The sequence below is a fragment of the Lissotriton vulgaris genome, chromosome 12 (genome assembly GCF_964263255.1).
Source record: "Lissotriton vulgaris chromosome 12, aLisVul1.2, whole genome shotgun sequence".
In the NCBI taxonomy this organism is placed as follows: domain Eukaryota; kingdom Metazoa; phylum Chordata; class Amphibia; order Caudata; family Salamandridae; genus Lissotriton; species Lissotriton vulgaris.
This window is the reverse complement of record NC_141700.1, coordinates 705380756-705407373: the sequence shown is the minus strand read 5'-3', so window position 1 is coordinate 705407373 and position 26618 is coordinate 705380756. Positions and strand designations below refer to the sequence as shown.

At 46.0% G+C, this 26618-nt stretch overlaps 1 protein-coding gene across 1 annotated transcript; it reads left to right on the top strand.

The window, feature by feature from the left end:
- Nucleotides 1–11726: 11726 nt before the first annotated feature.
- Nucleotides 11727–25487, top strand: LOC147678050 (histidine N-acetyltransferase-like). Its single transcript, XM_086946559.1, has 3 exons — nucleotides 11727–12031; nucleotides 21783–22007; nucleotides 24685–25487. The coding sequence occupies exons 1-3, from the start codon at nucleotides 11840–11842 to the stop codon at nucleotides 25231–25233; spliced, it is 966 nt and encodes a 321-aa protein (XP_086802685.1). The 5' UTR covers nucleotides 11727–11839; the 3' UTR covers nucleotides 25234–25487.
- Nucleotides 25488–26618: the final 1131 nt, after the last annotated feature.

The following is a 26618-nucleotide window of genomic DNA, read 5'->3' as shown; positions in this document are numbered from 1 at the left end:
CACCTATGACAGAAACATCCTTACATTTAGCACCAAGGACCTCACTTAAAATATTGGTGTGTAGTGAGAAAAGGAATGGAGCTAGGACACATCCCTGTCTCACCCCTTATCAATCCTAAACAAGTTTGTGTATTATCTCTGTTTCCTGTATCTAATTACAACCCCAGCATTTCTATAAAGTTCTCTAATAAAATTAATTATGGCACTGTACACGCCCAGGGATACCAAGGTGGCCCAGAATGTATTTAATTTTATTTATCAAAGGCAGCGGACAAGTCCATGAATGCCTTGTAAAATTGGCCTTTCTTTGCTAAGGCGTATTTTGATGTTGTCACGGCTAGATTTAGGCACTGTTCCACCGTTACCCTTTTCTTCCTAAAGCCATATTGAATGTCTGCCAGAATGTGTGCTGTCCAATACGAAGATTTGGCGATAATTAGCAGGATTACATGTATCCCCCTTCTTATAGTTTGGAATGATAAGGGATTGTTTCCATGAAGGGGTTGGACCCACTTTAACCACAGCATTAAAGGGCCCGATGTAGGTAAAAGTAATTTACCGAATTTAAAATACCGATTTTTACCGAATCGGTATTTTGAATTCGGAAAATGAGATGTAGTTAAAAAAATCGGTAAAATACCGATTCGGAAACAATCGGTATCGTGTTTCGATACTTACCGAATCGGTATTCACCGAATCGGTAGAAACCGATTCGGTAATGGCAATACAACCCTATGGACCAAAAGGCCCATAGGAATGCATTGTAAATACCGAATCGGTATTTACCGATTCGGCAATTACAGAATCGGTAAATACGGAATCGGTAAATACCGATTCGGTAAATACGGAATCGGCGAGCAAGTAAAAGTGAAACTAATGACAACAGCCAATGAGGTTGAACCAACCTCCCCCACCCTAGCAGGTAGTGGCTACCCAGGCAGGTGCAACTCATTAGAACTTTCTGGAGAGGCAGCTGGAGCTGAGCATTCAGAGTGAGCAGCAGAGAGAGTGGTAGCACAATCCTGATCACAGTGGAAATGGCAAGCAGCTCTGAGAGCCAGAAGGCAGAGCGCAAGCGCAAGGTCAAGTTCAGCAGCATGGAGCTGCAAGCATTGGTGGAGGAGGTGGTGAGGGTCCACAGGCAGCTGTTTGGAAGGCTGTCCCTCACAGTCCCCGAGTCCACCAAGAGGAAGCTGTGGAGTGGCATCGGTGAGAGGGTGAATGCAGTTTGTGTGACCCCCAGGTGCCTGGACGACCTCAAGAAGAGGTTTTATGATATACGCAGCCTCACCAAGAGGAAATTGGCGGAGCTGCACAAGCAGGCAGGTCTGACCGGTGGAGGCAGGAACCCCGCGCCACCCCTCACTGAACTGGAGGAACTGGTGTCCACAATGATTGAGACCGAGAGTGTGGTGGGAGTTGGGGACCTGGACTGCTCAGCCAGAGCTACATCAAAAGGTAAGAAGCATGCGCAGCATGACACACCCTACCAGACACCTCCCCTTTAGCCCAAATGCACAGCCAAACCCCAGCCCAGTACTGCTAGCAACATACATGGGCAATGCATCATGGTAAATGTAGTCAGCTAATGTAGTAACAAATGTCAGTGCACATTAAACTGCAATGCACTTAAAAATAGATTCAGAGTAATGAAAATGATATGTGCAATGCTTTTATTGTAGTGACTGTAAGACATTTGCACTCAGTTCACAAATGCTTCTTTATACCTAGGGGCACCATCAGGCAGTGGAGCAGCAGCTCCACAAGCGACAGCTCCAGCAACAGCGGACAGTGCGGTGGCAGGGCCAAGCAGCATGGTTCCTTCACAGGAGGAGGAGGAGGAGGAGGACAGCAGTGCCATGGCCAATGAGGATGACCCAGGACATACCCTCTCATTTCCCCACTCCCCCCTACTGTCACTATCTCCCCCATTGCAATTCTCACCGGAGAACTCACCCACGCGGACCCAGCCAGCACCTGCCACATCTCCTGCCAGGAGGATCATTGTGGCCCCATTGACCATCATGGAGGGAGCTGCGGGTCAGGCACCAGCACCCACACCTGCGACAACTGTGGCACAGCAGGCCACCCAGCAGGGCAGCACCATTCGGCGCCGCACACGCACTTCCAGCAGTGCTTTACCAGCACGGGAGGGCACCGTCTTCCAAGGGCTTGGGGGGAGCATGGTGCGGATCCAGCGGATGCAGGCCAAGTCCATCCTGGCTTGCCAGCGCCAATTGCGGGAACACAACCTGCAGATGGGGGAGATGTCAAAGGGTTTTGTGAATTTCGTGGCAAGTAACAGGGAAATAGCAACAGGACTGTGGTGCATGACAACTGCCATAACACAGCTGTGTGCAAAGATGGAGGAGCATGAGCACACTAGGCGCAGGGATGCCCGTGTACAAAACCGGGCAATCAACCGGCTTGCCGCAGCAACCGCCCTGCTATGCCGCCGAGGGGCAAATATGGAAGACTGCCTCACTCAGAACACTGCAGAGGTGACCAGGGGCATGGCTCGCATCACCACTCCCATGGAGGCCCTCATCATCTCCAACACGGTGGTGAATCCTGCCCTGGACATGGCCGAGGCTGGGGACAGCAGCAGCCGCAGCAGCCCGGCCAGCGCGGTGTATGAGCCGCGCCGGAGCACCAGGCGCTCCACTGAGGCAGCCGGACATGCAGAAGGGGGGGGAGCCACATCCCAGTGGTTCAGCAAAGCGCAGCAGGAAGTGAGACTGCCAGGGTGGGTGAGGCAACCCGGCCCATTTCCATTCCCCACCTTTACTGTACTTATTTAATTTGTTGCACATCAGTGCTGTAACGTTGTGCCAACATTATAAAATCTTTTTTTGTTCACATCCATGACCTGTCTGTGCATCTGTACTCACTCAGAAATAGTTTTCTGTTATCTCCTCACGTCTGTATCTGCCATCACTTGGTGTAGACACCCCAGCAGGTTGTGTTTGTGGCACAGCAACGTCGTCGTCATGGTCCTCGTAGTCTGACAACTCCACCTCAGTGCCCTTCTTCACCGCAAGGTTGTGCAACATTGCACAGACAGCTATGATCTTGCAGCAGGTGATGGGGGTATACTGCCTTGCACCTACACTCCTGTGCAAGCATCTGAACCTGCTTTTCCAGATGCCAAAGGTCAGTTCTACTACATTCCTTGTGCTTTTGTGGGCCCGATTATACCTCCTTTGGCTGGGTGTAGAGGGGTTGAGGTAGGGGGTGAGTATGAATGAGCGGAGGGCATATGCACTGTTGCCTAGAAGGAAAAGGGGTAACATTACTCACATGCATACATGTACTTTACAGTGCTACATTTTGTTATGGGGGTCTGATGATGTGTCTCACCTAGGAGGTATCCTTCACCAAATTCCCCAGCCATCAGCCGTGCATAGATGCCGCTGTTTTGGAAAATGTAGGAGTCGTGGGTACTCCCTGGGAATTTTGCTACCAGGTCTGTGATGGTGCACTTAGTATTGCAGATCACCTGCACATTGATGGTGTACGTAGACTTCCTATTGCGGTATATGTATTTTGTGTCAGCAGGGGGGCAAATCGGAATGTGCGTGCCATCAATGCAGCCGATGATGTGGGGGAATCGTGCCATCTGGTAAAAGTCTGCTTTTGTTTGTACCAGTTCCGCATGGGTTGCAGGGAAAGAAATGTATTGGTCCATCCTCTGTATCATGGCGTCAAGGAATTTGTTGAAAAACCTTGACAGGCTGCTCTGGGTCACCCCTCCTACCGCAGCAACTGCACTTTGATAGCTGCCAGACGCAAGCAGGTGTAGGCTGCATAGCACCTGCACGTGCGTTGGGATGGCGTGTGCCCTTGGGGTGGGGTGGTCCAACAGTGGTTTAAGGTCCCTGATGAGCTCCAGAATGGTGTCTGAGTCCAGCCTGTACCTCTGTAGGATCTCTGCCTCTGTGAGCATGAACAGGGTGATCCTCTGTCTGTAGACCTGTTCCTCTCTTTACCAATCCCTCTCTCCTTCCTGCTGTAGCCGTAGCCGCCTTGCAATGACATAAAATGCCGCCATCCTGCAAGTTGCATTGCATTTTGGGTCTCATTTTATAGGTTGCAGTTGGTTACCACCTGATTCAAATCCATGGTAAATACCGAATTTGAAATACCGATTTTGAGGCAAAATCGGTATTTCTGTGCTTCCCTACATCTCTAACAGAGTTTTGGCCTGTCCGATTTGGTAATTTACCGATTCGGTAACTCTACCGATTCGGTAGATGGTCCAAATCGGACTATTTACCGAATCGGTATATCTACCGATTCGGTACATGGTCCGATTCGGTATATTTACCGAATCGGTATGTTAGCGATTCGTTCTTTTACCGAATCGGTGTATTTCCGATTCGGTTTATTACCGATTCGGTATCTATACCGATTCGATGTAAATACCGATTCGGACGGATTTCAGCCTCCTACATCCCGATGGCTGGGTACCGCTCGGTAAGGGCCGAAAATCAGTATTTTAGGCCGTTACCGATCGGTATTGGGCCACCTACATCAGGCCCTAGGTTCAATAATAGTGCCCACAATGATTTATTGTCAAGGAAAATGTCTAGTGGGACTCTATCCGGGACCGCTGCCTTTAAGGCAGGTGATTGAAACAGAGCGAGTTCTATTTCCTCCAGTGAGAACTCCAGTGTCGAGGGAACAGATAAGGGATCCCTAAAATCTGGTATATTAAACTGAAGTTGGGATGAAAAAATATTCTAAAAATGATTCAACCATGTAGGTTCATCTAAAGATGACCTTCCCTCCCGCTGCAAAAAAGGGGCATTAACCATCTTCCAGAAAGCTTTGCTATCTCAAGTTTTCCCAGGCTTCCTTGTGTCACTGCCTCTTCCTATCCTCCCTTGCTTGTTTGTAACTGGTTCTCGGACTGCTTATTAAAGTTTGATTTCTAGGATGCGATTTAAGGGGTTCCTGCAAAGTTCTAGACACATGGGAACAATATTTATCAAACCACCTTCTAGGCACTTACATATTTTGAGTTGCGGGTCAAGACAGATAGAATCTGATAGACGTTAAAATTTGAGCAAACGCACCCACTACTTCAGAACTATCGATTATTGGATCTAAGCAGGACTGAAATTCCTGCAACATTGTCGATAAGACTTTAGTCAATATGTAATTAGAGTAAATTTTTTCCCATTTAAAAGCATAACTATTTATCCTTGAAAGGAGAGGTCTAGGGGTAGATAAAAAATCTAAATTTATCATAACCGACCAGTGGAAATCTAACAAAGATTCAAGCATATTCGCTAAATTCAGTCATCTGTACCAATACGTTAGTGGAATAATTCTTGAAGTTAGCAGGAATAATGATAAAATCTATAGTTGAGGTGGATCCAGCCCGATGGAATGTTGGGAGCAGTTGGCTTGAAGGGGGGTTAAAAGGATTTATTATCAGTAGATCCCAGGTCAGTAAAAGGCTGTTTAGAGCATTACCATAACTGTAATGATTACAGTAGGTGATCAAAGACTAATTTGTATCGGTTACCCTGCAAATACGCTGATCAGTTCTATTTCACATATGTGTATTAAAATCTCTACCCCATAGAATAAAACAGGTCTATGATGGTGATATAGAAGGTCCTCCAATATTTTACCCAGCTCTTCAGCCCCTACTATAAGGTTTGCAATGTTATTATTATAAAAATATATCACCATTAGATCAACCGACCTACGCCCAGTAGCTACTATAATATGAAAGAAAGGTGAGCTATTGATGGTGAGCAATGAGATGGTATTGGCTGTAAGCGCAAGTAGGACCCCTTCTGCTCTACCTGAAATAGAGGGTAAAAAATGATTGATAGCCATTTACAACAAGCATTGGCATTGCCAATAGGTCTTGCATTTGGGACCTTATAAGTTTAGCCATGTATTTTTGCCATTGCAAATAACAATGCCTAAAAGAATTGCTAACAAAATGTAGCAATGTTTGTTTTAATACAGGTGGTGTCCATGAGACTTGTGAAATATATTTTCTTGCAATTATTTCACTCTAGTTAATTTTGATTGATTTAATTTGTGTACAACTGTGCTGAATGTATGAAATCCTTTGTTCAGTACCCTAAGAAATACAGTCTTTCTGGGTGTGTTAGAGACCCCTGTCCCAATGACCTCAGGAGGCAAATCCATGTTGCATTGCTCTCCCATTTTATACGCTGTATTTTGCTAACCTGAACTTTACTTTGTTCCTTGACTGATTACTCTGAAATATTGATTCACCTATTATGTCTATATTAGCCAATTACTATATGATTTATAGGTGAAAAATAACCCTTTATGGTTTTATCCTTCTAGGTCTGTCATTTCTGTAGTATCAAATTTGGTCATAAAGTCTAAATTTAAATCATCATTTAGAATGTTTTATAGAGAAACAGTTCCAACAGGAGCACCAAAATCTGATAAGGGGTTAACACTGCTCTCCTCTGTATTTCAATCGCTCAAGAGAGTAAGGTGGAGCGCGTGTCAAGGGCTGTATTTCTGTGCTTCTTCTCGAAAGCAAAAACAAGCTGATTACCACCAACCATGGAACACCAGCATAATTTGTAATTCCGTCTCTGGTCCTAATATGTAAGGAAAGTGCATTATCCTGTATTCAAAATATACTGTAGCCCAATATTCCAGGATTTGAGTCAGATTATTAGATTATCCAGTTATTCAATGCTTCCAGTTATTAGGCGAACAGCAAAACACACAAGGTGATGGACAGAATGTTGCACATTGGCAAAACATTCACACCCAGTCACAGATCTCCGTTTAATCCATTGTTATTTTGCTCACCATGCCACCTCAGTACGGACTTGGCCATATGCAAATCAGTCTTGAACCTGTGCCTCATGGGAACAGTCCAGCCCGAACTGCCAAGCCAAGTCTTCCCTGGACCGGAATCAAGCATCCTAGGACCAGTTTCTGGCTATCAGCCGTCATCAGCCAAGACTGATCTGCATATGGCTAGGTGTAACTGGGGTGGCATAGTGGGCAAAAGAACAATGGATTTAACCCAGATCTTTTGACTGGGGGAGAATGTTTGCATTGTCAGCATTCCATCCATCATTGGTTTGTTGTAACACTTTTGGCCCTAAGTGGGATGGGTATGCCAACACATAGGTATCTTGCTCACTGTGCCACTGGATGCAAGCTAGCCTGGCTGAAGAAGGGTGACATACCCTGAAACCGGTGCCAGGATGCTTCTTTCCGATCCAAGGAGGACCTGGCCTGGCAGTTCAGTCTGGGCTGTTCCCATGAGGCACAGGTTCAAGACTGATTTTCATATGGCTGGATCCAAACTGGGGTGGCGTAGTGGGCAAAAGAACGATGGATTTAACTCAGATCTTTTGACTGGGGGAGAATGTTTGCATTGTCAGCATTCCGTCCATCATTCGTTTGCTGTAACACTTTTGGCCCTGTGTGGAATGGGTATGCCCAGACGTGGGTCGCTTGCTCACTGTGCCACTGGATTCAAGCTAGCCTGACTAAAGAAGGGTGACAAACCCTGAAACCGGTCCCAGGATGCTTGTTTCCAGTCCAGGGAGGACCTGGCCTGGCAGTTCAGTCTGGGCTGTTCCCATGAGGCACAGGGTCAAGACTGATTTGCATATGGCTGGGTCCAAACTGGGGTGACGCAATGGGCAAAAGAACGATGGATTTAACCCAGATCTTTTGACTGTGGGAGAATGTTTGCATTGTCAGCATTCCGTCGATTATTGGTTTGCTGTGACACTTTTGGCCCTAAGTGGGATGGGTATGTATGCTCAGACGTGGGTCCCTTGCTTACTGTGCTACTGGATTCAAGCTAGCCTGGCTGAAGAAGGGTGACATACCCTGAAACCGGTCCCAGGATGCTTGTTTCCGGTCCAGGGAAGACCTGGCCTGGCAGTTCAGTCTAGGCTGTTCCCATGAGGCACAGGGTCAAGATTGATTTGCATATGGCTGGGTTCAAACTGGGTTGGCATAGTGGGCAAAAGAAAAATGGATTTAAACCTGATCTTTTGACTAGGGGAGAATGTTTGCATTGTCAGCATTCTGTCCATCATTGGTTTGCTGTAGCACTTTTGGCCCGAAGAGGGATGGGTATGCCCCCCAGACGTGGGTCCCTTGCTCACTGTGCCTCTGGATTCAAGCTACCCTTGCTGAAGAAGGGGACATATCCTGAAACCGGTCCCAGGATGCTTGTTTCCTTTCCAGGGAGGACCTGGCCTGGTAGTTCGGTCTGGGCTGTTCCCATGAGGCACAGGGTCCAGACTGATTTGCCTATATGGCTGGGTTCAAACTGGGGTGGCGTAGTGGGAAAAAGAACGATGGATTTAACCCTGATCTTTTGCCTTAGGTAGAATGTTTGCATTGTCTGCATTCCGTCTATCATTGGTTTGCTGTAACACTTTTGACCCTAAGTGGGATGGGTATGCACATGAACGTTTTTGCCCCCAAAGCTGTGCCGATGGCTAAAGGTCTCTCTCCAATCCAGCGCATGCGCGCTGCATAGGGGAGACCTAAAAAGTACACAAAATATGCACTGTGACCTTCCTGGCACAAAGTCAGACTGGTGCAGACTGATTTGCATATGGCTGGGTCCAAACTGGGGTGGCGTAGTGGGCAAAAGAACAATGGATTTAACCCAGATCTTTTGCCTTAGGTAGAATGTTTGCATTGTCTGCATTCCGTCTATCATTGGTTTGCTGTAACACTTTTGACCCTAAGTGGGATGGGTATGCACATGAACGTTTTTGCCCCCAAAGCTGTGCCGATGGCTAAAGGTCTCTCTCCAAGCCAGCGCATGCGCGCTGCATAGGGGAGACCTAAAAAGTACACAAAATATGCACTGTGACCTTCCTGGCACAAAGTCAGACTGGTCCAGGCATGTGATAAGTGGCAGGAGCGGGAGTAGGCTCACAACAATCAGTTTTGCAAGGATTTTACTATCCACGTTAAATATGGATAGAGTATGACTCGCATTGAAAAAAGACCTACCTCCATTGTAAGTAAATACTCAGCAATGGGTAGGATTCTGGAATGGGGATTAATTACCAATTGGCACCTCAGAGACCAATTAGGCGGATGTATTTGGCCTAATCAGTCTTTTTTCACTCTTCATTAAAATGTATTTATTGAAATTTGTTGTATTTTGAGATACACTTGTGATGGGTCGATGAGGTACTGTATTTGAAATAAAGGCTGGTGACTGGGCGCTGTCAGGGGCTGGTATGATTGAACTGGTTCCTTTATGGGATGAAAGTGCAAAATGTGATAAACTTCAATATGAGTAGGGGCCCGGGATTGTGAAGATATATTGGTGTGATTTGTGGGTGAGGGAAGAACATGGGTTTTTGAAAGCGAGCTGGGTGTGGAGAGTGCATGTGGAATAGTGAGTATCGATGGGGGTGTAGAGCACATAGGGGATGAGAAGGACAAGAGAAAGTACCATATGAAATGAAGGGACTCAACAGAGGATTGAAAGAAGCAGGGCAGTTGAGCATGGGGAAGCCCAAGAGAGGGAGGTGGCATCCTGCAAGAGACAGAAACATGGGGAGAAATTGAGTGGGGAATATAAAGTAAATATGTAGTTGTAGATTTTTTTTTTTTTTTTTTAAATATGTAGTTGTAGATGAGTGTAAGTTGTGGAGAGTGTGACAGATGCACAGAGGGTAAGAAGAGCCCTTTATAGGGTGCTGGCAGCATCTGGAGTGAGTTAACACACAAATGTTTGGGGAATGTCATATTTTGCGAGCTTTAAGTGCACAGGGAGAATTCTGGATTTAGGTGGGTTAGAGTGGTATTTTTTATGTAGGGAAAAGTGTAGAGTGTGAACTGAAGTTAAAGTTTTATACTGTAAAAAATGCCTTCAAAGTAAGCTTGTATAAAATATACATCCCTGTAAAACCATATATAAAACCTAAAAGGCGGCAGTCTTTGTGGTTGTTTTTGGTTTACTCTAAACAAGCACTGGCAATGTAAATAAGCCGCACCTTAGGAACCTATCAACTTTGGCAATGGGTTTTAAGCACAGAAGCACATGGAGAGACAGAGGCGCAACATGGACATTGGAAGTGGTGGCAGGGGGGCAGAGAAGCACATGGTGAGACAGGGCAACACGGAGATGTAGAGGTGAGGGGTAAGTACATGAAGCAGAAACGTGGATAAACACATGCATTCTTGTAGAGTGCTTAATAAACAAGCAATGGCAATGCCAATTGGTCTGGCTTATAAATCAAAGTGCCTTTTGTGTCACTGATGGGTGCAGACAGTAAGTGATCTTACACAAATTTGTTACTCATCTTGGTACTCAGGCATCCATTCATCAATCCACTGCAATCCAACTCAACTTTTACAAGATAACTAAAGAATACAAGTTGGAAAAAGAAAACCATGCTGCCTTCTAAACAAGGCAAACATATGTTTCCAAGAACAAAACTAAACACATCAGCAGGTGTCCACCTTGCAAAGGTATTGGAAATAGTCTGTCCTTATTTTAAAGTTCAAGCTTTGCTGATACATCTAGAACTAACATGTTGGCCATCTTGGAAATCTATCGACAACAGCATTCCATAATGATCTCCCGGTTTAGAGGAAGTGTCCACTTGGAATGCGGCACACTGCAGATGAAATGAAAGGCAAGCAAGGAGACCATTGGCACTCGCTGGCGCTCTTATTAAACATTTAAATAAAGAGGTGAGAAACAAAGAAACGAAGGGGGAGCTATAAAAAGAGAAAATTCAAAACGAAAGAACTACCCAACCAGCCCTAATACTGAAGTGCACTCATTTTCAGGTAGCTGTACACATTCACGGTGGTGCTTGCAGGTGACCCCACTCTAGTACTTTCAAGTGGTATCGAATCAGCATGGAGCCTCATGATGTCATCTAGCGATGCCTGGGAAGACTGCTGTAACATCTTTCTGCACCGTATCTGGTGCTTGGGGATTATTTTAAGGTGAGGAGTCTGAGGTTAGCCAGACCCCCCATAGAAAGATTATCAAAGGTAAGTTACTTGTTTTCCAGACACGTCATCTGTTCCTCTATACATCAGCAGCACAAGGCACCTGGCAACCTGTCCAAGTTCAGTGCTTGCCCTGTGTCTGATGCACACTTGTTGTTCCTCTGACAGTTTATTTCTGCCCTTCCATGAAGCCCTGCTGCAATCCCACAGATGTCAGAAGGTTTGTGGGGTCCTAGTCACACTCAACATGTGTGGCCCATCTGAATTTCTGGTAACATAAACATTTCATATTAATCCCCATGGCCTGGCCCACATTTCGAGGTACACCCACCGTTTGGCTATATCACAAAAGCAGGCAGGCAAGGTCTGCTTTAGTGATATATAAAGATTTGTTGCAATAGCAAAACAGGGTCCTGAAATGAGCAAGGGCTGGGGCAAACACCCCCAGCTGCTCCCTCCTAGTGATGGTACTGCCCAAACTTGTTCTTCCTCATTTCTCCCTTTTCTGGTCTACCTCTCTTTATCTGTTCAAAGGCTGATGAAAAAAAAGATGGCACAGTCCCCAAAAAAGAGTGCTGGCGGGCACCCCACTGCAACCTTCGACGCCAATATAAGCACTGCACTTCAGTATATTCATGCACATTCATTTTTATAATGTCTGCCTTATCTTTTGTTGCTGTGTACTTTAGACCATCAATCCCAGAATGTGTTAATCATTGCAGTTTTTATATTGAAGCTCCTTGGTCCAATGTAACTCATTGTAAATATTGTAACAACCACAGACTGATGATTCAACTCTCTCATTCCAAACCCGACATCTTATTCCAACTTTCACTAAATTGTTTGTTTAAAACAGGCAGGACTGATGGCTGACCCAAAGTCACCTGGCAGGGATTATCAGCTCGAATTCCATCTTGCAACCACAGAGGACTTTGAAGGGGTAATGGCCATTTCTGGAGATGTTTATCGAGGAATGGACTACTTACCAGTGAAATACCACAGCTGGCTGCAGGAGACCAACCGGCGGACATTTGTAGCCAAACGCAAAGGGCAGGTGGTGAGTTAACCAAGACGCTGGTCATTCAATGAACATTTCGCAAGCCTTCTTCTGCCCTTCGCCACATCAACATCTGAGTACCACCCAGTCCAGGGTCAATGTGGTTGAATACTATCTACTCCTGGATTCTGAATTTCCTTTGCAGCCCTGATATATTTTTGTGACCTCTGGGACAATAGATCTTTTTTCTCGCTACTGCTGCTGTAGACAGACCTCATCCACTCTGTCGCTGTATCCCTTCTGCCTCTCTAACTCTGTATTCCCCACCTTCTCTGCCTCTGTATCCCCCCTGTCTCTCTGTCACTTTTTCACCTCTGCCGCTCTGTCTCTGTGCCTCCTATGCCCCTCTGTCTCTGTATCCCTTCTGTTGCCCTGTCTATAAATCTCATCTGCCGCTCTGTCTCTGTATCACCTCTGCCTCTATACCTCCTCTGCTGCTCTGTCTCTGTATCCCCTCACCTGCTCTGTCTCTCCTCTACCGCTTTGTTTCTGTATCTCCTCTACTGCTCTGTCTCTGTATCCCCTCTGCCACTCTGCCTATGTATCCCCTCATCTGCTCTGTCACTGTATCCCCTCTGCTGCTCTGTCTCTGTATCCCCAGAGCCGCTCTGTCTCTATATCTCCTCTGCCGCTCTGTGTTCACTCTGCCGCTCTGTCTCTGTATCCCCTCTGCTGCTCTGTTTCTGTATCACCGCTGCACCTCTGTCTCTATACTTCCTCTGCTGCTCTGTCTCCGTAACTCCTCTGCCGCTCTGTTTCTGTATCTCTCACCTGCTCTGTCTCTGTATCCCCTCTACTGCTCTGTTTCAGTATCTCCTTTGCCGCTCTGTCTATGTATCCCCTCACATGCTCTGTCTCTGTATCCCCTCTGCCGCTCTGTCTCTATATCTCCTCTGCTGCTCTCTCCCCTCTGCCGCTCTGTCCCTGTATCCCCTCTGCTGCTCTGTCTCTATATCTCCTCTGCTGCTCTGTGGTCACTCTGCCGCTCTGTCTCTGTATCCGCTCTGTCTGTGTATCCCCTCTGCCTCTCTGTCTCGTATCCCCTCTACCGCACTGTCTCTATATCTCCTCTGCTGCTTTGTGTCCCCTCTGCCGCTCTGTCTCTGTATCCGCTCTGTCTCTGTATCCCCTCTGCCTCTCTGTCTCGTATCCCCTCTACCGCTCTGTCTCTGTATCCGCTCTGTCTCTGTATCCCCTCTGCCTCTCTGTCTCGTATCCCCTCTACCGCTCTGTCTCTGTATCCCCTCTGCTGCTCTGTTTCTGAATCACCTCTGCCCCTCAGTCTCTATAGCTCCTCTGCTGCTCTGTCTCTGTATCCCCTCTGTGGTTGTCGCTATATCCCCTCACCTGCTCTGTCACTGTATACCCTCACATGCGCAGTCTCTGTATCCCCTCTGCTGCTCTGTCTCTGTATCCCTCTGCCACTCTGTCTCTATATCTCCTCTGCCACTCTGTGTACCCTCTGCCTCTTTGTCACTTTTTCACCTCTGCCGTTCTGTCTTTGTATCCGCTCTGCCTCTCTGTCTTTGTATCCCCTCTTCCGCTCTGTCTCTGTATCCCCTCTGCCGCTCTGTCTCTGTATCCCTTCTGTCGCTCTGTCTCTAAATGTCATCTTCCGCTCTGTCTCTGTATCCCCTCTGCCTCTATACCTCCTCTGCTGCTCTGTCTCTGTATCCCCTCACGTGCTCTGTCTCTGTATCTCCTCTGCAGCTCTGTCTCTGTATCCCCTTACCTGCTGTCTCTCCTCTGCCGCTCTGTTTCTGTATCTCCTCTACTGCTCTGTCTCTTTATCACCTCTGCCACTCTGCCTATGTATCCCCTCATCTGCTCTGTCACTGTATCCCCTCTGCTGCTCTGTCTCTGTATCCCCTGAGCCGCTCTGTCTCTATATCTCCTCTGCCGCTCTGTGGTCACTCTGCCGCTCTGTCTCTGTATCCCCTCTACTGCTCTGTCTCTTTATCCCCTCTGCCACTCTGCCTATGTATCCCCTCATCTGCTCTGTCACTGTATCCCCTCTGCTGCTCTGTCTCTGTATCCCCTCAGCTGCTCTGTCTCTATATCTCTTCTGCCGCTCTGTGTCCACTCTGCCGCTCTGTCTCTGTATCCCCTCTGCTGCTCTGTCTCTATATCTCTTCTGCCGCTCTGTGGTCACTCTGCCGCTCTGTCTCTGTATCCCCTCTACTGCTCTGTTTCAGTATCTCCTCTGCCGCTCTGCCTATGTATCCTCTCACATGCTCTGTGTCTGTATCCCCTCTGCCGCTCTGTCTCTACATCTCCTCTGCTGCTATGTGTCCCCTTAGCCGCTCTGTCTCTGTATCCCCTCTGCCGCTCTGTCTCCATATCTCCTCTGCTGTCTCTGTATCCCCTCTGCCGCTCTGTCTCTGTATCCCCTCTGCCGCTCTGTCTCTGTATTCGCTCTGTCTCTGTGTTCCCTCTGCCGCTCTGTCTCTGTATCCGCTCTGTCTCTGTATCCCCTCTTTCGCTCTGTCTCTATATCTCCTCTGCTGCTTTGTATCCCCTCTGCCGCTCTGTTTCTGTATTCCTCTACCGCTCTGACTCTGTATCCCCTCTGCTGCTCTTTTTCTGAATCGCCTCTGCCCCTCAGTCTCTATAGCTCCTCTGCTGCTCTGTCTCTGTATCCCCTCTGTGGCTGTCTCTGTATCCCCTCACCTGCTCTGTCCCTGTATACCCTCATTTGCGCTGTCTCTGTATCCCCTCTGCTGCTCTGTCTCTGTATGCCCTCTTCTGCTCTGTCACTGTATGCCCTCACCTGCTCTGTCTCTGTATCCCCTCTGCCACTCTGCCACTCTGCCTATGCATACCCTCACGTGCGCTGTCTCTGTATCCCCTCTGCTGCTCTGTCTCTGTATGCCCTCTTCTACTCAGCTTCTGTATGCCCTCACCTGCTCTGTTTCTGTATCCCTCTGCCGCTCTGTCTCTATATCTCCTCTACCACTCTGTGTCCCCTCTGTGTCCTCTCTGCCTCTTTGTCACTTTTTCACCTCTGCCTCTCTGTCTTTGTATCCCCTCTGCAGCTCTGTCTCTGTATCCCCTCTGCCGCTCTGTCTCTGGATTCCCTCGGGTGGCTCTGTCTCTGTATCCCCTCTGCCACTCTGCCTCTCTCTCTCCTATCTGCCGCTCTGTCTCCATATCTCCTCTGCTGTCTCTGTATCCCTTCTGCCGCTCTGTCTATATATCTCCTCTGCTGCTCTGTATCCCCTCCCCAGTACAGTGATCTCTTTAAAAAAAAAGATCAGACCACATGAATATGTCTATTCCTGTTCACTCGCCTCTACTCTTTCTGCTTGTACCCTGCACAACTCCTTGTTCAACTTGCTTTCGTGTGCAAGTGATTTTGCTCTTCAAACTTTTGACAGCATTAAGCCTTTGGGGACTTTTTTAAGTTTAGTAGATATGGAACATCTGCCAAAGATCCGCAGATGGACCTGTCCATGCTATTTAGACCGGATAGGTCATTAATTTGGCGGTAGCAAAAGAGTCACATTGTCCTGAATATCCCGAAGATTGCTTTTACCTAAGTGTGAGTTGAGAATACAAGCACTTTCACTCTTTGTCAGGGTAGTACGCACTGTAGAAATGCAATTACACTACAGTACACTTACATCTTCCTTGTTGTGCAAAACCAATCTTTGTTACTTCCTTCATAGGTTTCCTGAATCAAAGTTCAAATTGTACATACACCTCACTTATAAAGTATTCTATACTGCCAAGTTTGTCATTGATCCTAAGGTCTAAGCTGTCAAAAGACATGGTTTAGAGGTGGGCAGTAACATAGCTTCCACTAAAAACCGTCAGATGCCTCATCGCCCAACACTTCAATAACACTCTTTCTGGTGGACATTCTATCTAACCACATATTCCTCGCTGCCCTCCTGCCTCTCCATTTTGTGGAGTTGACTCTTTTAATCCTTTAAAATATGTATCAAGTCAGTATGCAGCACACTCATAATTGCTCAATCTCTGCTTCTGAGGGCAGAGAAAGGGATAAAGAATAAGCTGATGTTACCAGGCAGGATTGGCTTTGGCTGTTATGTACGTCTCTGCTCTTTCACCTCTAGATGTAACTGAGCCAACGTGACACTGTATGGCGCCACCTAGAGGTTCATGGGAGCAATGCTCAGGAAATCTTTCAAGATCAAGGCTGACACCTTAGGAGTATTCTAAGGTGGGAAATCTGCTTTTAGATAGAGTATCCACAAGAAAGAACATTACCAAAGACAAGAAACCTGGGGGCATACTACCAAGGGCCATATCGCTGCTTTAGCAGCACTTTTTGCCGCTAAAGCGGCAATATTGTTATCACCCTATCAACAAGCTGTCACTAACAGCAGTTAGTGACAGCTTTCAGGCAATAGTGACCAGTTTGGGGCCCCACGTTTGCATGTCAGCAATATTTATCGCTAATGACATGCAAAGTGGGCGTACCCAAACTGTTAGCGACTGAAAACAGTCGCTATCACAGCTATCGTCTATTAGCGAGGCAGGCGGCGCGATAAAAAAATTCACGCTAAGCGTGATTATCGCTGTAATCTAACGCCTGCTAAAAACATGACTTATCTGTTTATTCAATGGGAGGTGGATTGTCAGGTTAAGTCCCTATTGGAGTTAATGCGTGAATATCGCTGGACTTCCAGCGATATTCTCGCATTTCGCTGCTATCGCTGGATATTTTAGCACAATGGAGAAAAACGTTGCTAATAACATGTTTTCTCCACGAACATATCCAGCGATAGGCATCGATAAAAAAAATGTGCTAAGCGCGTTTTGCGATAAATACCGCTATTCCTTGATGATATGCCTCTTGTTCTTTTGTATTTCTGTACTATAGGGAAAGTATCGCTCATCCATTCCATTTGCTTTTAAAACGTAAATTATGCAAGTTCAGCTCTTTGTGAATTATTCCAGTTTGATGGGCTAATGACTGCAGGAGACTACCGTGTTTTTGTTGTTTTGGAATCACTTAATTAATTGTTAAGTTTTGGTGGGTGTTTCCTTGGCCAGTTTCTGGTAAATAGTGATTGTTTCACTATTTACCTGGTAAACAGCTCAATAGCAGAGATTATGCAGATTTTAGCTGACAGCATTGCAAATTAACTTCACAAAATAGCCATGCCGTTAGCTAGCTATCAATATTTTTCCAAAAGCCTGTCGAATAGCAGAGCTTCTGTGCCATTTTACAGGCAGTTGGTCAAATAGCAAAGAAATGCCTCTATTTACACTATGGCCAACTAAACCGCAGAGATTCCGCACTATTTGGAAATCTTTACTTGGTGCAGCAGCCAAGCCACCAGGAAAACAATGTAGCTTACCTGTTGTTTAAATGTCCGCTAATTAAACAACAAGAATTAGGCACTAATTAGCCAGTAAACAAACAAATAGAAAAGCTTTAACCCCAGCTGCTGGCTAAATATAATCTAGACTATACCCTATATCCATACACCTGATAAATACCTAACATTTCCTGCAATTAACCTGGTTGTTTTAAGATATTTAGTGCATAATCTCCACTATTTAGCAGGACACCAAGGAAATAGTGAAGCTTCTCTGCTATTTGCTCAGCCTTTGGCCGCATAGTGCAGGATCTCTCCTATTTATTTTGTTGTTTCCTACTAGTTTAATGGTACAAAAACTCAGCTATGTATCTGTCCGCCAGCTAAATAAAAATACAGATGTAATATTATTTATTTGGTAGCAGTGGCATTTCTCTGCTATGTAGCATGCAGTTGTTCAGCTAGTACAGAAGTGATGCTGTATACCTGGCTGCTGGTTCATAGTGCCACATCTCTTCTGAGAATCTGACCCCTGCTTGAATAGCAGAGAATCACTGCTCTTCACTGGACAGCTATCATGCCCCGGCCCATGGCCAGCTAACAGATGTTATGTGCCATGTAGCAGCTGGTTAAATAGCAGACATTCCATACTAGTCAGCAGTCAAGCTTGCAACAGAAGTTCTGCGTTGCACAGTCAACACTCACGCACATACGCGGAATGTCACTAAACATGCTGTCCGGGTTCACTAAAATGACTTGATAAAAGGTAACTCCTCAGATCTTTTTATAAGAAAGAATAAAGTGCTTACTATTCCATATAACAAGCTTTAATACAATGTATCCGCTAATTAGCCACCTCTATTCTCAATCCGGAAGCGTAGATGGTAGATCCTGTTCAAAAGCACCAAAGAACTCCTCAAATGCTTGGTACTCAATTCTCGCTCTGCATTCACCCCAGTCCAAGGATCTGGGCCCAAATCCATCGTTTTTTTGCACTCCACACCACCCTGGGTTAGACAATGGCGATATGCAAATCAGCTCTGACCCTGTGCCCCATGGGAACAGTCCAGTCCGAACTACAAAAGCCATGTCCTTCCCAGAACGGAATCAAGCATCCGAGGACCGGACCGGTTTCGAGGTAACACCTCTCATCAGCCCGGCTAGCTTGACTCCAGTGGTGTGGAGTGCCTGGGACCCACGTCTGAGCATCCCCAGCGCACTTATGGCGGTATTGCAAACAAAACAGGTGATGGACAGAATGTGGATCAATGTCACACATTCACCCCAGTCCAAGGATCTGGGCCCAAATCCATCGTTTTTTTGCACTCCACTCCACCCTGGGTTAGACAATGGCGATATGCAAATCAGCTCTGACCCTGTGCCCCATGGGAACAGTCCAGTCCGAACTACAAAAGCCATGTCCTTCCCAGAACGGAATCAAGCATCCGAGGACCGGACCGGTTTCGAGGTAACACCTCTCATCAGCCCGGCTAGCTTGACTCCAGTGGTGTGGAGTGCCTGGGACCCACGTCTGAGCATCCCCAGCGCACTTATGGCGGTATTGCAAACAAAACAGGTGATGGACAGAATGTGGATCAATGTCACACATTCAACCCAGTCCAAGGATCTGGGCCCAAATCCATCGTTTATTTGCACTCCACACCACCCTGGGTTAGACAATGGCGATATGCAAATCAGCTCTGACCATGTGCCCCATGGGAACAGTCCAGTCCGAACTACAAAAGCCATGTCCTTCCCAGAACGGAATCAAGCATCCGAGGACCGGACCGGTTTCGAGGTAACACCTCTCATCAGCCCGGCTAGCTTGACTCCAGTGGTGTGGAGTGCCTGGGACCCACGTCTGAGCATCCCCAGTGCACTTATGGCGGTATTGCAAACAAAACAGGTGATGGACAGAATGTGGATCAATGTCACACATTCACCCCAGTCCAAGGATCTGGGCCCAAATCCATCATTTTTTTGCACTCCACACCACCCTGGGTTAGACAATGGCGATATGCAAATCAGCTCTGACCCTGTGCCCAATGGGAACAGTCCAGTCCGAACTACAAAAGCCATGTCCTTCCCAGAACGGAATCAAGCATCCGAGGACCGGACCGGTTTCGAGGTAACACCTCTCATCAGCCCGGCTAGCTTGACTCCAGTGGTGTGGAGTGCCTGGGACCCACGTCTGAGCATCCCCAGCGCACTTATGGCGGTATTGCAAACAAAACAGGTGATGGATAGAATGTGGATCAATGTCACACATTCACCCCAGTCCAAGGATCTGGGCCCAAATCCATCGTTTTTTTGCACTCCACACCACCCTGGGTTAGACAATGGCGATATGCAAATCAGCTCTGGCCCTGTGCCCCATGGGAACAGTCCAGTCCGAACTACAAAAGCCATGTCCTTCCCAGAACGGAATCAAGCATCCGAGGACCGGACCGGTTTCGAGGTAACACCTCTCATCAGCCCGGCTAGCTTGACTCCAGTGGTGTGGAGTGCCTGGGACCCACGTCTGAACATCCCCAGCGCACTTATGGCGGTATTGCAAACAAAACAGGTGATGGACAGAATGTGGATCAATGTCACACATTCACCCCAGTCCAAGGATCTGGGCCCAAATCCATCGTTTTTTTGCACTCCACACCACCCTGGGTTAGACAATGGCGATATGCAAATCAGCTCTGACCCTGTGCCCCATGGGAACAGTCCAGTCCGAACTACAAAAGCCATGTCCTTCCCAGAACGGAATCAAGCATCCGAGGACCGGACCGGTTTCGAGGTAACACCTCTCATCAGCCTGGCTAGCTTGACTCCAGTGGTGTGGAGTGCCTGGGACCCACGTCTGAGCATCCCCAGCGCACTTATGGCGGTATTGCAAACAAAACAGGTGATGGACAGAATGTGGATCAATGTCACACATTCACCCCAGTCCAAGGATCTGGGCCCAAATCCATCGTTTTTTTGCACTCCACACCACCCTGGGTTAGACAATGGCGATATGCAAATCAGCTCTGACCCTGTGCCCCATGGGAACAGTCCAGTCCGAACTACAAAAGCCATGTCCTTCCCAGAACGGAATCAAGGCTCTCCACACCACTGGAGTCAAGCTATCCAGGCTGAAAGAAGGCTGATAGCCAGAAACCGGTCCTTGGATGCTTGATTCCGGTCTGGGAAAGACATGGCTTGGTAGTTCGGACTGGACTGTTCCCATGGGGCACAGGGTCAGAGCTGATTTGCATATAGCCAGTGTCTAACCCAGGGTGGTGTGGAGTGCAAAAAAACGATGGATTAGGCTCAGATCCTTGTACTGGGGTGAATGTATGACATTGTTCTACATTCTGTCCATCAACTGTGTTTTTTGCAATTTTCACCCCGAGTGTGCTGGGTATACTCAGACGTCAGTCCCAGGCTCTCCACACCACTGGAGTCAAGCTATCCAGGCTGAAAGAAGGCTGATAGCCAGGAACCGGTCCTTGGATGCTTGATTCCGGTCTGGGAAAGACATGGCTTGGTAGTTCGGACTGGACTGTTCCCATGGGGCACAGGGTCAGAGCTGATTTGCATATAGCCAGTGTCTAACCCAGGGTGGTGTGGAGTGCAAAAAAACGATGGATTAGGCCCAGATCCTTGTACTGGGGTAAATGTATGACATTGTTCTACATTCTGTCCATCAACTGTGTTTTTTGCAGCTTATACTTAACCTTGGCATCCTCATACTTACGGAAACATGACTTAATAAATCCTTATCGCCTATCCCCTACATACTAGTCCCTCCTAGTCACAATATCTTCAGACCAGACCGTGAAGGCCAGCCCGGAGGTGGCCTAGACTGTATCCATGGGTCCATGCCAGGTATCAATTGAACACATTATCTTTCACTTCCATCCTGCGAATACCGTAGGATCATTTCCACTACCAATGACAACTCTGTGTGCTCTCTCCACACAGTTTAGGACCCTGCTGGCAATATCCACTCATTCCTGGAACAGATCATGGAGATCATCTTCTCCAGTAATGAAGAGCAGAACAACCAGATTTTTCTAGGCGACTTCAACATTCATTTAAATAACTCATATGACCCCTACGTGAACAGTTTCAAATCTTTCCTCCAGGACCGAAACCTTATTTAAGCCCGCAACAGCCCTACCCATACCAAAGTGACTACCTTAGATTTAATCACCAGATAGATCGCCATTAAAATTGAATCCATCCTACCTTGCGACTGGACTGATCACCATTGCCTTACCTTACACATAAGAAAGAGCAGTCACCTCCAGTGGCCAGCTTGTGAAAGATAAACATTGGCTCAGAGATACACGTACCATAAGATTTACAAACACAAAGACTGAATTTCACCGACTAAGCAATACTATGACTTTGGTCTCCCTGCTGTTCCTGTCTGATGGCCTCCATTCTTCCTTCTCTGATTGTCTGATTGTCTCTTGTTTTAGGTCGCTCTGGAGTCCGTCTGCATGGTGGATGGTGGAAGCACTGCTGTTACAGAGGGCCTGAGGGCGACGCCCTGGGAGAGGGGGCGAGGCCTCCCTCGACTGATCCTGGAACATATTGAAGAATTTTTAAAGGCCGAGTTCCCTGCTGTTAAAGTCATAAGATTAACCCGAATGCAGGACCCTCCCTCAAGCATGCTTCATAAGTACAGACTGCTGCACTCCAGGGTAAGATGCCAAACTGATGGCCTTATGGGCTTAGAAAAAGGAACAGAAGCGGTTAAAGGTTAAAGTTGAAGAGTAATAGAAGTGTCATGTGAGGGATGCGATTTCAAGTTTAAGTGGGAAGGCAGGAGAGTGATTGTATTCCAGTTTTCATGTAGCACAACACCCAGAGGTTGAGCACATATCACAGCACCCATGATGCTTTCCTGAGCTTTCCCGTGATGCAACGCTGCATTCAAAATTACTTCCGGGAGTTTCATGTAACACAGCCCCTCCTATTGGTTGGCCGCCTAGGCCTAGGTGAATTTATTCAGGACATTTCCAGCGGATTTATGGGTTCAGAACCACACAGACTTTTCGAGGATTGATAGGGTGAGTTGGGCAAGCAAAGATATAGTAAATGATACATATTTTGTTTACAAAATACCCTGCAGGAGTGGACAATAGAGAGCTATTAAAGGATTGAGATCCGTACATTAGCAAGATATACTCTTTATTTTGGGGGAAAGAGGGAGAGGGCGAAGCAGTTTTTCTGTATAGATGAGGGCGAAAATAAACAATCTCTAAAACAAAATGATAAAAAAGAAAGGGGTAGAGAGACTCCGTATGGAGAGTGGAATCAGGCTGAGAGAAGCAGATATTTCTTAAAGGAGAAATCAGTGAAGAGAAGAAAATCTAATAAGGTTAGGGAGAGATACTTGTTCCACAGGAGAATAAGTTACATTTATACTTAAGGAATTGGGCAAAGAGTGGGAGTTGCGTATAATGTGGGATTGTGAACTATACCTTGTAAGGGTGCGTGAGAACCGAAGACAAAAAGTGGTACTCCGCCTATGGGAGGTGAGCAAAGAAAAGAAGGGGTACTTCATACTTTGTGGAAGGTGAGCACAGAGGTGGAGGATAATGATTTTGTGGGGGAGGATGAGCACAGAAGAGAATGACTTACATCTTGGAGAAGAGAGTGAGTGAAAAAGAGAAGGAGTTTCAGGAGGGTCAGAGCAAAAGAGAAGAATATACCTTTTTCATGAGAGGGTTAGCAAAGAAGGGCATACATAATTGCAAAATTAGATCTGCCTGTATTTCCCCCTTTAGAACATTTATGGTAGTTTCTTCCTAGTGGTCCAATCAGGAAGGGGTAAACAACTCATCATTGAATGTGAGTGGAGCTTACCTTTAATGGGCCACCCTTCTATCACACATACAATCTTCCCCCACCAAAACAAAAAAGATGAGGAGGCCTGAAGACTCAATTTATACTAAATTAATAAAAGACAAGACAAGATAGATGCAGGGTGCCAACATAATAAATTACTCAGGAGTGTACAGATGGGAGGGTGCTTTAGCTGAAATATCTTCTTGTGCAGTCCAAGTCTACAGTATAGTCAACATGTCTCCTATAAATGTGGATTTTGCACACCCCTTGCCACCAACAAAATGAAATGAAAATAGAGATAAGGGAGAAGAAACTGATCTAGAAGACTGACAATGGTCATAGATGTACTGGGATAGTCTACCACTAATTCTAGCCTGACAGCCTCCAAGGATAGGTGCATCGACTTATATGCACACATAATTAGTCTTTAAATATCTTGTAAAAGGGATAGTGGGAGTCCGGGAAGAAGGCACCCACCCATGAGAGATCTTGTCAAACCAATTGCAGCTCACCTTAATTCTTAGGACTTGTGCAAAAGCAAAAGCACAGATCTTCCACCACTTCCGCTTGAGGTTAATCCTTAGTATCAGAAGAAATTGATTATACCGATGACTAACCCTTGGGGGAGAGGGCAGTGCTTAATGTGACCTGGGAGGTTTCCAGTGCCCAGCACCAGCACTTATGACAGTCTGCCAGATGGCTGTGCTGTTTGTCTAATTTAGAGAAAAGAACAACAGTTGTTTATTAATTCAATATACATTAAAAATGACTAAAACCTCCTGCCTTTCTTATAGCTTTGGGGCCTGGAACAGTTAGAACTGCCACCCTTGTAGTAGTGTGATAGTTAGTAGTTATGTTCTTACTGACAGAGGCAATGAGTGGTACAAGTGGAAGCAGCCTCCACAAGGGCCCTAGCAGCTATCATTTTTCAAATTAAGCACTGGAAGAGGGGGTGTTGGAAAGTATGCACTTAGACTTAATTACGTAGCATGATGAATAAAGTGCTCAGCAGAGGACATGTCACCTGCCCAGCTAGAAAACGGTTACAAAAACAAGGAAAAACAGCACAGACAGACCGGGGTATGGCATATAAAGTGTAAACATTCAGGTCAAGTGTCTAGTGGCAGCCACTCCAAAAGACAACCACAAGGACTCATTCAATCCTGTGCCAAAGTCTCAAAATGAAAAGGGGAGAATCCTTAGATATACGTTTTTGAACTGGAAGTTGAGACTTCTGTGAGAGATGGTCAGATTGGAAATAATAAAACAGACTCCAGAAGGGAGTATTGCCCACAAAAGGAATGTAAAGAGAGAAGCTTTCTTTTGGCATAAGGTGGTTGAGAAAGGGTCTTTGAATGTCATATGAAATGTAGAGGTAAGTTATTTGACAGTAATGTGTGGTGCAAAAAGTTGTTGAACTGGAATGTGCTTAATAGTGGCTCTGACATTGCAAAAATTAGCATAATGGGCCTATACTGAATGTTCCATTGGAAACAAGTGGTAAAATGGCCTCTCTCTTTTTGACAGGCGATACTGTCACTCATGTTCAAGGCTGAGGAAGTAAAAGAAAAGGTCCAAGTCCTCATCTCTCACATGGAGAAGGATGGGCAGTTTTTCCAGCCACCCATGACTTTGGAGGCAAAGGACGTGATGAGGGTTTGTATGAATCAGACGGTGATTGAAAAAATCCTGCCAGCAAAGATGCTTATCCAAAACTGGCTGCCAGTTTATCCAATGAAACCCAACTTGGACTATCTCCTCACCAAAGAAGTCACTTGGATGGCTGACAACTCAGAGGAACCCAACGTCCTGAGCCTGGGATACCCTGCAATTAGAGTGCCGCTACAAGGCAGCTTTCACCGAACAGATATTGATCTTTTTGGCGTTGACCCAAGAAGTGTGAAGATGCATTTCCTTGCTCAATTATTGGCAATTTCTAAAGAGGTCCTTAAAGGTGATCTGGTCTGCTTCCTGATCATGGAGAAAGCTGTGTTTCCCTCAATGGATGCTTTCTGCAAGGACATAAATAGATTTGTTTTTTTAACAGAGCAGCTAATAATGGAGAAAGACATCTGAAGTCCTTTGAGTGTAAAGCTCCCACATGGCCTTCAGTATAAAGACCATCTCTCTACATATTAGATGTGCCCCATCACCCTGTAGTTCTGAAACCAACTGAGGTCATGTATCTTGAAAGAACATCTTGTAAATTACCAATGGGTTATATGTCAACACATCTGCAGCATTTAATCTTGCCCTGCCCACCCTGATTTTTATGCATGATCTTGAATTTTCCCCACCTCACTATTTGAATAAAGCTCAATTTTTTTACATTTATCCTCACACTGAATACATTTGTAGATGCCGTAAGTGAACTTCTTTCCTCGCTCCTCATAACAAAACTATAGTTAAAGGGTTTCTGACTAAGTCTCTTTGAACAAAATCCAACCTACGCCTCTACCTCAGTCTATGGTTCCACCCACCAGTGCTGTCAGTATTAGATGGTATAGAAGAATGGAATGGTAAATAATTGGTATAATTGCAGATGATGCCTAGGGATGGCCAATTGATGTCTGGTTACCTAATTTTCCAACTCAGGAAGAGGAAGGCTTTTAGAATGGACCTTCAAATTGTTGACATTAAAGTTGATACTAAAGCAATACAAATCTGTGTGGGCATCCAACAGGTTCAATTGATGAGATGCAACCTGGGAACCTTTGCCTACTAGAAGAAGTCTGACACATGATGAATCAAGGAGAAGCAGCACTTTATATATCCCCAGTTTTTCCATCCCTGGACCCTATTTTACAGTGACAAGGTGGCTGAGTGATGGGACTCAAAAACACACCATATGATAAGAGGAATTATTGCAATTTTTTAAGCCTCTGGCATATTGATGAGCATAGAATTCCAACCCATTTTTCTTTTACCCACCAAGCCACCTCAGTTAGGACCCACCCCTAATTCCTACAATCAACCAAACCATGCTTTACCACTACTCACAAACAAACCCTAGAATTACCCTTACTACCCCTTAACCTTAATATTCCCCTTACCATCCTTTACCACTACCAACCCTCAACCATAAAACTACCATTTCCACCCTGTTACCACTACCCACCCAAAACCCTAAAATCACCCTTACCGCATTAACCACTACCCAACCTAAGCTCTTGCCATTATTTGTTATCTATCTATCTATCTATCTATCTATCTATCTATCTATCTATCTATCTATCTATCTATCTATCTATCTATCTATCTATCTATCTATCTATCTATCTATCTATCTATCTATCTATCTATCTATCTATCTATCTATCTATCTATCTATCTATCTAGCTATCTGTCTGTCTGTCTGTCTGTCTGTCTGTCTATCTATCTATCTATCTATCTATCTATCTATCTATCTATCTATCTATCTATCTATCTATCTATCTATCTATCTATCTATCTATCTATCT